The sequence below is a fragment of the Diospyros lotus genome, unplaced genomic scaffold (assembly GCF_014633365.1).
Source record: "Diospyros lotus cultivar Yz01 unplaced genomic scaffold, ASM1463336v1 superscaf1, whole genome shotgun sequence".
NCBI classification, from domain to species: domain Eukaryota; kingdom Viridiplantae; phylum Streptophyta; class Magnoliopsida; order Ericales; family Ebenaceae; genus Diospyros; species Diospyros lotus.
This window is the reverse complement of record NW_026267104.1, coordinates 2,054,661-2,068,234: the sequence shown is the minus strand read 5'-3', so window position 1 is coordinate 2,068,234 and position 13,574 is coordinate 2,054,661. Positions and strand designations below refer to the sequence as shown.

Sequence of the window (13,574 nt, the reverse complement as noted above, 5' to 3'; positions counted from 1 at the left end):
TATTCTCGGGTGTTACAAATAGACTGAGCCATCAAAAGATTGAGTTAATAAAGATTTTAAATTTTTTTCAAGCAAATTATATTTACTGAATTAACTTAGAATTATCACCCTTGCGCGGTCCTCGCAACTCGTGCTCTTAATTTTGGCAAATAAGATAAATCGCATGCAGGTCTTTGGCTCTTGCCTAAGCCGAGTATCGAACTCATAATCTATTAGTATTAATCTCAATATATCACTTATCCGCTACTTAACTTATGTCCTAGAGGCATATTTACTTAAGTATCTTATTAATATGAGAGTACTCGAAGTGTCATTCGGGTGTCAACACCATAATTGTCAATAATTGTTGAAATAGCACCTCAAATTTAAAATTTTTTAGTCCAACGAGTTGACATCTAAGATTGTAAAATGACAACAATATTCTTAGAATGCTAATTTCTCAAATTCTGGAGAGAGAAAAAGGAAAAGTGTCATGAACTGTTATGTCATTTTTCTGATTCTACTGTTTCAACAGTTATAATTTAACTACTCTATTTTAATCAAAAAGTTTTATAAATACATAGATTTTGTGAAAATTATATCCGTTAAATTTAATTATATTTTTTAATAAAAAAATATTAAAATAACACCTTTATTTTGACATATGCCATTGAAGCAAATTTTTTATAATTCAAGAATGCATAACATTATTTAAAGTTATAAATTAGTGATTTAACATCCCAAAATGACAACTTTCTTCTGAGTTGCTATGAGATTCTAAATATAAACATTAAGATTAAAGTAAGTAATTTATCTCTCAATTTTCATCTCTAGTTGTGTAAGTGATCCAGGGAGAACAAAGAGAGAGACTTACCTTACCTTACCTGTCTGTCTAGGAGACGAGCTGTGTCATTCCCCATGGCTGTTCGTTTCTGCTCGTCCCAGAGACCACATCCCACCCAATTTACAATAATTTTTATTTCTATTCATATATAAAATCGAACCAAGATTTTATGTCTTTCAAAGGAACAGGAACGACTGCTTTTCTTTTTATTTATTTCTTTTTCTTTGTGTGTTTCTCATTGTTTCCATCATGTTTATAATAAAAAAAAAAAAACAATGACAATTACATCGCAGTCAATCTTTAGTATTATGTTGTCGTGGAAAAAGGTTTGCCCAGTTTGACGTCCATCAACCTTGGCGAAAAAGAAAGAAACTGTGTGTGAGAACGTGGAGGATTGCTTTTGTCACTGCACATAATCTTTGTTTGAAGATTCTCTCTGCCACATAAAGATTCTTTACTGTACTGTGTTGTTTCACGAAAAAGAAGAGAAAGAAGAAACAACAACACAGAGAGATAGAGAGAGAGAGAGAGAGAGCTCAGAGTAGCGTCAAGCGTACGTACTGCTGTTCATGTTGTCGGAGAGGCTTCGGAAGTTGATCGGAGGAGACGGACGTGATCGGAGAATAATAGTTGGGAAGGATTAATGGTGGTGGTGGAGGAAGAAGTGGAAGAATACTAATATTCAAAATGGTTACTTACTAAAATTTACTAAATGAACAGTTTCTGTACTTCTGTAACAAGCAAAGTGATCGGACGGGAAGGGAAGGGAAGGAAATGGTAGCTTGCAGCAAAGCATGGGATGCTGAGCCACTGCCACTTCTTATTAAGAGTGAAAGCAAAGGCCCTTTCACTTCAGTCTGAGCCCTTTAATTAATTTTGCATGGATCACCATCTTTGACCATCGTCAATGCCATATCACACGTACGATAGATAATACAAGATATTAATATAAAGTAACTAAATGCATAAATTCCCCTTTTAACTTTATATCAATGTGTTTATCCCACTCTTTTTACTCATCTCCTCAATTTTAATAAAAATAAATAAATTATAAATATAAAATTTTATCTCATTACAAAAAAATAAAAATTAAACTCATAATCTATCGATACAAATTCGACATATCTCGATCGTGACTTATGCCAAAAAATAATTCATCATTTAATTTTCACTTTTATTTTACAGTGACATCTCATCTTTATTTTATTTTAATTATATTCCTCCATCATTTAATATTAAATGAAATAAATTCACCCTTTTAATTTTGACCTTTTTTTTGTATCATCCTTAATTTTATGCCACATAAACAGTTAATCAATGTGGTTTATAATGTATGATGTACACTCATCTAATAAATAGTGATCGATTATTAGTATTAATCATATAAATTTGGTTTGTATTACAAAATCTAAAATCAAAAGAAAAGATAAACTCAATTATTCTCTTTCATTTTTTTTTTTCTTAAACGAACTCTTAATAACATCCAAAATTCACCCACAAAACCTAAAAGAATTGGACAAATCCCCAATCCAATAGCTGTACCTTCATTATCATTGTCACCTTCATTGAAAGACATATCAAGAACAAAAATAATATTATTTGATCGGGTTAGATTAGAAAGCTTTAAAATCAAAACAAAGATGGTGTCAAAAATTTGAATTTGAATTTTAATTTCACGAGCATTAACAATAGACTATATGGTGAATCCAAATCTCAAGTTATCATAAACATGTAAATATCAGTCATAACTCCAAAACTAATCAATTATTCATATAGCCTGAAATTAACTAATTATATCATACGATTGGAACCAAACAAAGTTAAAAGATACCACAATAAAAATATATGAAAATTAAGAGATAAATTTACACCATATTAATTAGTTCAAGAGTGTAATTAAAATTACATAAAATTAAAAATATCACAATAAAACAAATAAAAGTTAAGGGATGAATTTATGTATTTTGACCATCAAATATTATCATATGTGTCTTGATGGATGGAGGTGTGTCCCTGACCCACCAACATCATAAAATGAAAGACTTTCCATTTTGTGACACAAAACTAGGTATAAATTTTGCTAAAAATTGTCAAACAATCCAATATGCTGTCTAAAGTATGTCTCCAGTGACTTGATGGATTCTTCCCCCACACTAACAATTAATTATTTTATTAAAAAATATTTTTAATAACTTTTAACATTTAAAATTTATTTTTTATTTAGGCTAAAATCTACTTAAATCCCTTCAAAATTTATAATTTGGGACACTCACCTAATTCTTGGAAAAAATCTATCACAATACTCCAATTAATGTTAAACAATTAATCACAATTCTGTAATTACAAAATAATTAACACACAATTCTCTTGCAACTTCCCTCACTTTTTCTATTGAGATCAGATTAATCAAATTAGATTGAAGCCAAAATGTTTTTCACGTTTGGATGCACAAACGGGGAACAATGAATGACTTGAGTCAACCTTGCTACTGTGTAATTGTGTACTACTATGCAAATCTTGCGAAGGTGGACCCCAAACTTTGCTCCCAGTGCAATTATTTTTGGTTATTAAAATTATTATTTAAATATTTTACTATGAAGTTTAGAAGATATTTTGTATTAATATATTATATTATATGTTATATAAATATAAATATATAATATAATTGGATGTTAAAAAATAAAATATATAAAAATATACATTGTCTACAAAATTAAATACATTTATTATTAGTTAATTAGTTTTTTAAGAGTAATGACTAGAGTTATTTATTTTTAAAATATTATTTACATATTTATATTTGACATTTATAATCATATATTAAATTAATATTTTTTTAAAATGTTATGTCAATATAAATATATAAAATATTATTAAAAGTGTTAAAATTTAAATATGTGAATAATATTTTGTTATCTATTTATCTAAAAGAATGGATGAGAGAAGAGAAGAGATATGTGGCGGGGGTGCAGTACAAGGTGAAGGAGGGGATATGGTTGGGAGCAGACGTTGACTTGGGTCGCTATCAATAGGCGCACACCATATATAATGTCAGTTGAGTTTCAGCCTATGATTATCAGCTCACCTGCTTTGCACCTACTGTAGGTACGGTGGAGTGCGATTTTGTGCGATAACTTTACCCTTAGTTTGGGGGGTAAAAAAGTCATTTTGGGTCTCTCCCACCCCCTCTCTCTCCTCTCCCTCCCGCCTTCCTCCTCCTCCTCTCTCTCTCCCCTTTCATTGCTCTCGCCGCCACCACTGCATCCTCGCCGCTGCCGCTACATCCTCCTTCTCCGAGGCGAAGGCGGTGAGAGGAGAGAGGAGAGGAGAAGAAAGGAGGGTTGCGTGCAGCGGCGGCCGGCGTGGCAGCGAGAGGAGAGGAGAAAGGAGGCGAGGCAGCGAGTCTAGGCGGCGGCGACGGCGGCAAGCAGCTTGTTGGAGAAGGAGAAGGGGAGAGAGGAGAGGAGAGAAAGGGGGGCGGGGGGAGTGAGAGGGGGGGGGTGGGTTTCTCGTAAAACTAATTAAATGGGGTGCACGAAATCGCACTAACTCCTCCCTCATCCATGACGCGCCGGCGCCAGACCTGCCGATTCCACTCCCGCGCCTTCCTCAACAACACTCTTCTTTTTTTAGTATCTTCTGGATTAATTACGTGTCATTAACAACGTCCACGTCATGATCACAAGATATTTCTGTACTTAATGGGATATTTTGTAGTTGAATGAAATTAGGGGGCGGAGGTGCGAGTAGGGGAATTCATTAAATTAGAATATTTGATATTTAATATTATAAAAAATTACTCAAATTGCCTCTTAGTGATACGAAATATATATGAAATATAATTCTTAAATGATAACAAATGATAAGAGTTGGACGATATATTCACAAAATCTCAATATACATACTGTAATCAAAATGAGATAAATGAATGTTAATAATAAAGGCTATTAGTACTACAAAGTTAAATATTTTTAAATTTGATAATTTTATTTTATATTTTTAATTTTGATAAAAAGTCTAATTTCTTAAATTAATTGCATGATCACAAGATATTTCTGTACTTAATGGGGTATTTTGTAGTTGAATGAAATTAGGGGATGGAGGTGCGAATAGGGGAATTCACTAAATTATAATATCTGATACTTAATGTTTTAAAAAATTACTCCAATTATCTCCATTAAATGGGTGATACAAAATATATATGAAATATAATTCTTAAATGATAGCAAACGACAAGAGTTGGATGATATATTCATGGAATCCCAATGTGTATATTGTAATTAAAATGGGATGGATGAATGTTAATAATAAGGGCTATTAGTACTAAAAAGTTAAAATATTTTTAAATTTGGTAATTTTATTTTATATTTTGACAAGAAAAGTCTAATTTCTTAAATTAATTGCATGATCACAAGATATCTCTGTATTTGATGGGATATTTTGTAGTTGAATGAAATTAGGGGGCGGAGGTTTGAATAGGGGAATTCCCTAAATTAGAATATCCGATACTTAATGTTGTAAAAAATTACTTCAATTGTCTCCATTAAATGGGTGATACGAAATATATATGAAATATAATTCTTAAATGATAGCAAATAACAAGAGTTGAATGATATATTCACCGAATGTGTTTACCGTAATCAGAATGGGATGGATGAATGTTAATAATAAGGGCTATTAGTACTAAAAAGTTAAATATTTTTAAATTTGATAATTTTATTTTATATTTTTAATTTTGACAAGAAAAGTCTAATTTTTTAAATTAATTGCATGATCACAAAATATTTCTGTACTTAATGGGATATTTTGTAGTTGAATGAAATTAGGGGTAGAGGTGCGAATAGGGGAATTCACTAAATTAGAATATCCGATACTTAATGTTGTAAAAAATTACTCCAATTATCTCAATTAAATGGGTGATATGAAATATAATTCTTAAATGATTCCAAATGACAAGAGTTGAATGATATATTCACCGAATTTCAGTGTATTTATCGTAATTAAAATGGGATGGATGAATGTTAATAATAAGGGTTATTAGTACTAAAAAGTTAAATATTTTTAAATTTGATAATTTTATTTTATATTTTTAATTTTGAAAAAAAAAGTATAATTTCTTAAATTAATTGCATGATCACAAGATATTTCTGTATTTAATGAGATATTTTGTAATTGAATGAAATTAGGGGGTGGAGGTGCGAATAGGGGAATTCACTAGAAATACTTAATGTTATAAAAAATTACTCCAATTGTATAATAGCCCAAATAATAATTGTGGTTTTCATGAGTTACGTGTGCCCGTGAGAATGGCGCCCGCGTTTTATTATAGGGTTCAACCCGGTGGGCGGAGAAGGGTGAGAAACGTGAAAGTAGCCCCCACTCACATACACTCGTTAATTTCTTTTTTTATTTATTCACGAGTGGGGCCCATACCAACTCCCTATTTAAACCGCTTCTTCACACTCTTCGTCTCACCACCTCTTCATCGTTCTGGTTTCGTTCCTTTCGAACCAACCCCCCTAACCAGAAACCTCTCTCTCAACCAGAAATGTCGTCGGAATCCTGCGCTGCGTTTGATCCTCTGATCGGTAACTCCTCCTCGGTGCTCAGCGCCGAGATTGTCCTCTGTTTCGTTCTCTTCGCGGCAGTTTTCGGATTCTGGCTTGCACCCGGCGGCCTGGCGTGGGCTTTGTCCAAGGCCCGATTTAGGGTTGCGCCTGGGCTCGCCATTCCGGGGCCGTCCGGCGTGCCTCTTTTGGGGCTCGTGTTTGCTTTCACTGGATCTTTTACTCACCGAGTTCTCGCCAAGCTTGCGACGAGGTTCGAGGCTGTTCCGTTAATGGCGTTTTCGGTAGGGTTTACGCGGTTCGTGATCTCGAGTCATCCGGATACGGCCAGGGAGCTTCTCGGAAGCTCGGCGTTTGCCGACCGTCCGGTGAAGGAGTCGGCTTACGAGCTTCTTTTTCACCGGGCCATGGGCTTCGCGCCGTACGGCGAGTACTGGCGGAACCTGAGGCGGATATCGGCGACTCACATGTTCAGCCCGAAGCGCATCGCTGGTTTCGGCGAGTTCCGGCGGAGAATCGGACTCCAAATGACGGCTCAGGTCAAGGACTTGATGGAGAAAAACGGCGTCGTTGAGGTGAAGCGAGTTTTACATTTTGGATCGTTGAACAATGTGATGATGAGCGTTTTCGGACGGTCATACGAGTTTTGTGACAATGGCGGCGATGGCGCTGAGCTCGAGGGTTTGGTGAGCGAGGGATATGATTTGCTGGGGATATTCAACTGGGGCGACCATTTTCCGCTTCTTGGCTGGTTGGATTTGCAGGGCGTGAGAAAGAGGTGCAGAAAGCTCGTCGCGAGGGTCAATGTCTTTGTTGGAAGGATCATATCGGAACATAGGTCGAAGATCTCTGAGAATGGTGGAGTAGTCGACGAGAGTTCTGGCGATTTTGTTGATGTGTTGCTTGGAATGGAGAATGAGAACAAGCTCAGCGATTCTGACATGATAGCCGTTTTATGGGTATTTTTCTTCAGTCTGTTCTCTTTTTGTTTTTTCTTTGTTTATCTTTCCTGTCTGCAACCAGTACCTCCTTGGGCGTGCACTTGATAAACTCACCGGCTCAATAGTTCACACACAACATGCAGCAGCTAAGCAGATGGAAGTCTGTGTTTGAGCCTGGTTCGGTAGTGATATTTCCCCACTGGCATAAGAGGCCACTATAGAGCCTTGCCACCTGGCCAACATGGGGTTATTTCCCTCTTCATTTCAACCTTGCAGAAACATTCAAGAAACCACTTTCCTTTTGTTTATTCTCTTTGTTAATATCTGTTGTGAATTAGGTGGGCCCTTTTTCTTATACTGGTATCATTGAGGTTTTGTGCTCTAGTTTCTTAGTCTGTTTATTTTTATATGATTTTTGTTCGTGGTTTGTGATTGTATGACTGTTTGCTGCATTTCTATTGCATGTATGTCCTTTTTATGTTTTCTTTTTTCTCATTTTGTATGGGTATTATAAGCGTATACTAAGTGCAAATCTGTTTCATTCTCTTTTTTGGGCAACTATAGATATGGAGAATCTGAATAATTTTCCCTCCTTTTTTGCCTGTTTGATTTGGACTGATGAAGACGGGATTTGTATTCCTTTCCTTGTCTCTTGCTTTTCTTGTTTTTCACTTGATGCCTGTGGAAAGAAAGTTCTTTTTGTTCTATTGGAAATTATCTTCTCCTATGTGATAATGTTAACAAATTTTCCATTTTATCTCAGGAAATGATCTTCCGGGGAACTGATACAGTTGCAATTCTTTTGCAATGGATCATTGCCAGAATGGTTTTGCACCCAGATATCCAAGCGAAGGCTCAGGCTGAAATTGATACTGTGGTTGGGAAAGCCAGAACAGTGTGTGATTCTGACCTGCCAAACCTCCCGTATCTTCAAGCTATTGTGAAGGAAACTTTGAGGATCCATCCTCCTGGTCCATTGCTGTCCTGGGCAAGGCTTGCTATCCATGACACTCATGTTGGCGGGCACCTCATTCCAGCCGGCACCACTGCCATGGTGAACATGTGGGCTATAACCCACGATGAGCGTATCTGGCCCATGGCTGACAAGTTCGATCCAGAGAGGTTCGTGGAGGAGGAGATTGCAATAATGGGGTCGGATCTGAAGTTGGCTCCGTTCGGTTCAGGAAGGAGGGTCTGCCCCGGGAAGGCCTTGGGGTTGGCCACTGTGCAGCTGTGGCTGGCTCAGCTGCTCCAGAGCTTCAAGTGGGTGGCTGCTGACGGAGGGGTGGACCTCTCCGAGGTGCTCAAGCTCTCCATGGAGATGAAGCATCCGTTGGTCTGCAAAGCTGTTGCGCGCGCTGCCTGAACAGTCTAGAATCTGATCTGCCAATTTGATCTAATCCATGATTTTGAAATCTCTTTATATGGATGATCAATTGTGTTTCTAGTAGTGAACCGGTGCTGCCTCTTAGTTGTTCCTAGGTTTTTAGTTGCTGAATGGAAATTATGTGGGTGCTGGCAAAGGGTTTAGAAAAGCTGTGGTTATTTTGTAATTTTCGGTTTGTTTGGGAGGGGTTGGTTTATTTGAGCTTTGAAACTCTCTTGCATGTACACAGCTTTTATTCCGACTTATATCTATAGCAATCGTAGTTTAAAAGTGTATGGTTGCCTTACATTTCTGTCCCTTTGAAAGGCTAATGTTATGATCACTGGGCTCTCTCAGTTCTATCTTTTTACTTGATTGCATCTGTTTTGAAACAATGGAGATCCTACTTTGAACTTGTGTCATGATCATTGGGCTCTCTCTCAGTTCTGTCTTTTTACTTGATTGCATCTGTTTTGAAACAATGGAGATCCTACTTCGAACTTGTGCCTTAGTTCTCTCTTGTTGCACGATCAGAACCATGAAATGATGAAGTTGACTTAGTCTTCCCATCCTCCGCTCAAAGGTTAAATCATAATAATGTTTGTTGTTCTTTGTTGGATCAAATCAACTAATTCTTAGACACGATATCGTAAAAAATATTATAATATAATGGTTCTATAGAATATGACCGTGAATTTATAATTCACAAACACGCGGTAGATGGGATTATTGTAATGCGCACACATGCACAATATCATCCATCTCCAGGCATCTCATTTTTAAACCCTGCTGGTGCTTTCTTTCGCTTTTATCTTTATTCTTTCAAGCTTTGTGCATCTTTATCCCACCCTACACAGCCTTTTTGAATGTGAAAGAAATGAAACCTTGTTGCTTATGTTTACATACAACACAAAAAGATTCCTTAGTTAAGGCTCCTATCCCCAGTGTAGAGAATTTTCCTTTCCTCTCCTCTCTCTCTAAATTGATCATCTTTACAGTACACAGAAAATTTAAAATGATTGGGGAATAAGAACCAAAGCCAAATCAATGATATGGCTGGTCTCTTTTGAGAGGGATCCAAATCCTCAGGAAGAATATATTTCTGCCGAAGTGCTTGTGAAAAGCTTCTCTCCTTTTCCAACCCATAAAGAAAGATGCATTTAGGATTTGAATATCCAAATTATCATTTATTTATAACTTCTTTATCCCTATCATTGCAACTTGCTTTGGTTCTCTTTCCCCTGATTCTCAATCTCCCCCGTCTCTATATATTCCTCCCTCTCTCTCTCCCTCTCAGATTTCAGTAGACATGAAAAATTCTGTGGTACCCATCTCTCGTGGGTAGTAAATTCTCTTAGCCAACAGCATATCCGTACGCTTGGGCACACATATGTTTGTCAAATAATGCAATGAAAATGAAAGTATCCATTTGTTTATATCCTTGCAGCATTGTTCCATTTTGATTCCCACTTGTTTTTATGTTCTTAACTACATGTAAAGCGAGATGTCTGGACGAATCAAATCTTTTTGTTCACAGAGATTAGTTTTGAGATCTCAGTTAGATTTCAGTGGATATCAAAGTGTGCACCAAAATTAAACTATTTGAGGGAGAATTGTTGCACAGTTAATGCCATTAATCTACTTAATGTTGCAGCCTCTTTTGTTCCTGAATGATTTTTTATTTGCAGATAGAACTTAGGTTGGTCACGGAAGAGGATTATTCCTTTGACCACCCAATCAGATCATTGCATCTCCGAATACTATCAGGGAACTTTGATTTTAATCTTCACATTCAAGTGGAATATATTTGCAACTAGCAAGCAAGAAGGCAGTGCTTTCTCGCCTGATTTTCTCTTTCTTTTTCCTTTTCTTTCCTGATGATTAGTAGTGAATACAGTGATCTTTTCTAATTAGTAATTTTTGTGCTTAATTACCCAACTTCCTTGTTTTCATTTTCTATAGCAGAATTGTTATTAACATGAAATCCCAGTTATTTAGGGTAAAATAATCTCTACAAACTTGCACAACCTAACCTTTCTTTTAACAGATTTAATTAATCGCGGAGCAGGGTGAAGGTTCATTAGCATGAGTAGCTTAATAAGTATGCAAAAAGTTTATCCATGTAATGTGGCATCATTCAACAAGGGACTAATATATACTGATTTAGTCGACAAGAACAAAGATGAGCATGGATTATTGTGAAATCTGGAATTTTTACTGACTTCTTAGTTTGCTTATCGTCTAATTAAGTATAGATTTTTCCATATCAGTAAACAATTCGCGACTGTAACTTTTTCTTTTGTTTTTGTAAAATTTAGAAACCAGTTCAATTAAGTATGTCCTCCTCATAGGACTTTTAGCAGTAGAATCATATATTCCAACCCTTATGTGTGGGGTTGTGTTAACTCTTTGGAGGTGCATCATTAATCACCGGCATTGCTAATTGTAGCATCTACTTTACAAACGCCGGAAATTCCATAAATGGCAAAACAAACGCCGGGAAATCCCTTATTCTTTCTAGTGACATGGATATATATGGCTCGCAATTGGGGTGTGCCAGAAAGAAAGAGACCATATAGGTGAAAGGGGGTATGTGTTGTTAACTGATCAGTGCCTTCCAAGCTGCAACTCATCATTGATTCTCTTTCTTTATGTGAATCCAATCATTTTCATTGCTACAATTATTTAAAAGAACAGAAGAACCACCACCACCCACCACCTCCTTCTGCAGCTTCCCAGTTGTTTTCTTCTCCTTTGCCTTCAGTGTCCTAATGATTATTAATCCTCATTCCTTTTCCCTTTGTCATCTTCTTCAGCTTGAATAAGCTGAATTTTCATCTGGCTTGCAACCAAAAAGCAGAAGATTATTCATCGACATGGAACACAGAAGAGAGAATAAGTTCTTGGTTGGCAACTAAAGCAATCTCCCTTTTACCACAAAATTAATTAATAACCGAAACCCGGGCAAATTAAAGCCCACAGAAATCTGATACTAATAAAAAGCATAAAGAACAATGTTAAGCTAGCAGTACATCTAGCTAGTGTTGTTTAATTCTGTCGATTCATGAGGCGCCTCATCATCAGCCCACATGAGAATGAGAATCATTCTGGGCATGAGGAAGCGCTATGATTTTAATTTGCAGCCAAGTTACAATAAAGAAATCAATCACAAACAGGAGCCAATCTGCAAAAGTTCATAGCCCCTCTAGGGTTCTGAAATTGGAAAATTTAATAAAGCATCTGAGGAAGAAGAATTGTGCCAAGAGCAGTGTTCCTAGTTAAAGAGTGATCATCATATTCCGTTGTTGGATGCTTCTCCAGCAATAGTACTGCTTTGGCTAAAACCAGCCACAAGCCTTAAATCATGAAAACTACTGGTCTTGAAAGCATCATTGCAGCGAAGATTTTGCTGGCTGCAGCAAAGTACTGATCAGTTCATATATATGCTTTTGGTGGCCCATTTGTGAGTGACGTGTCACATAAAAAATGGTCTTAGCATCTTTCATGAGAGCTTGCTAGAACAAGTACTGAAATCAATAAAAACTGGCTGGAAGATGATGGTAAAGCTGCTCCCTATGAACAGGTCCACATCTCACTTGCTTAAATAACTTTATGCTCTATAAATTTGATCCTGTTGTGATCGTCATCATGATCGCGACAAGTATTCATAGTAATAATGATGATGATAATGACAAGAGCATGATTAGCCAAAGCGCGATGCTGCACGCGATTCCCTTGTGGGAACATGCGGGCTCAAGCCATTGTTATACTGCAACTAATTAATAGCTAGTCTGTGCATTTGATTCTGAGGCTTTTCTTGAAACCTTAGTGTCTAGCTAGCTCTCTAAAACTTCAATAATTATTTCATGATGCAATCCTAATAATCAAAAGGCCATAATTAAGCAACCTGCGAAATGTCTAACTTTGATCTTCAGTTCATGATGGTAAGAAGCCTTCATGTGTGTGCTTTGTTCCGTTTCCATATGGATAGAATGATGTTTTCTCAGGCCAAGATTCATGTTGTTACCGTATTAATTAATGACCCTATGTTCTAGCCATATAATACAGTCATTATATCCTCCAGATTAAAATAGTTATTAATTTAATCTGTCATAAGATTACAGAAGCTTTGCAGCTTTTTTATGGAAGCCGATCATCATACATAGATCATGCTCTGTGATTAGTGCTTATAATTGCATTTCTTTTGGAACATTCTTTATCCACACTTCTCAGTTAGCTTCTTTTTTTTTTTTTTTTATGGAAATTGCTTACACTAGTAGAGTTTATACACTAATTTCATTTCTAATTAAACACAATGGTATGTGAAAGTGTGGGTGACATTTCTGAAGACATCAACCGGGGTTTAGTTATTTCGAGCTGATGTGATCCAATTTCACTACTAGAAAAATTATGCAACTTTTCTCTGTTTGTGTAGCACTAGCATCCTGATGACATGTAGACGTCGCAAGGGATTCTGGTCGGAGCTAAGATTGACCTGCAACCAAGAAGAGAGAGACTGCACAAGGAATGAAGGAAGAGCCTTAGATAACTTGGGATTGGGAAGTTGGGATTAGCTAACTGCATCTTGATCCTTTGGACTTAGAATGATTAGGGTTAAGATAATGCCAAGAATTTGTTATCGTGGCTTTGAACTATTTGGGAATTTACCCATTAGATTGCCAATACCGTTACTATTCCTTTTCTACAACATTGACACTAGGTGTGTTTTGTGGGCCCCACCAAATCAGATTCCTAATACCGTTACTATTCATTTATTGTTCGTGTGAATACCTTGTCAACTTACTAAAGTTAAGTTATTTCTCGTCCACATGTTAATGCATGATCTTGGACCATGTTAATACCGTTAACATTTTCTA

At 36.3% G+C, this 13,574-nt stretch overlaps 1 protein-coding gene across 1 annotated transcript; it reads left to right on the top strand.

The window, feature by feature from the left end:
* The first annotated feature begins 6,290 nt into the window (after positions 1-6,290).
* LOC127792759 (cytochrome P450 78A5) lies at positions 6,291-9,052 on the top strand. Its single transcript, XM_052323331.1, has 2 exons — positions 6,291-7,349; positions 8,095-9,052. Exons 1-2 carry the CDS (start codon positions 6,372-6,374, stop codon positions 8,695-8,697), a joined length of 1,581 nt encoding a protein of 526 aa, XP_052179291.1. The 5' UTR covers positions 6,291-6,371; the 3' UTR covers positions 8,698-9,052.
* The last annotated feature ends 4,522 nt before the right edge of the window (positions 9,053-13,574 follow it).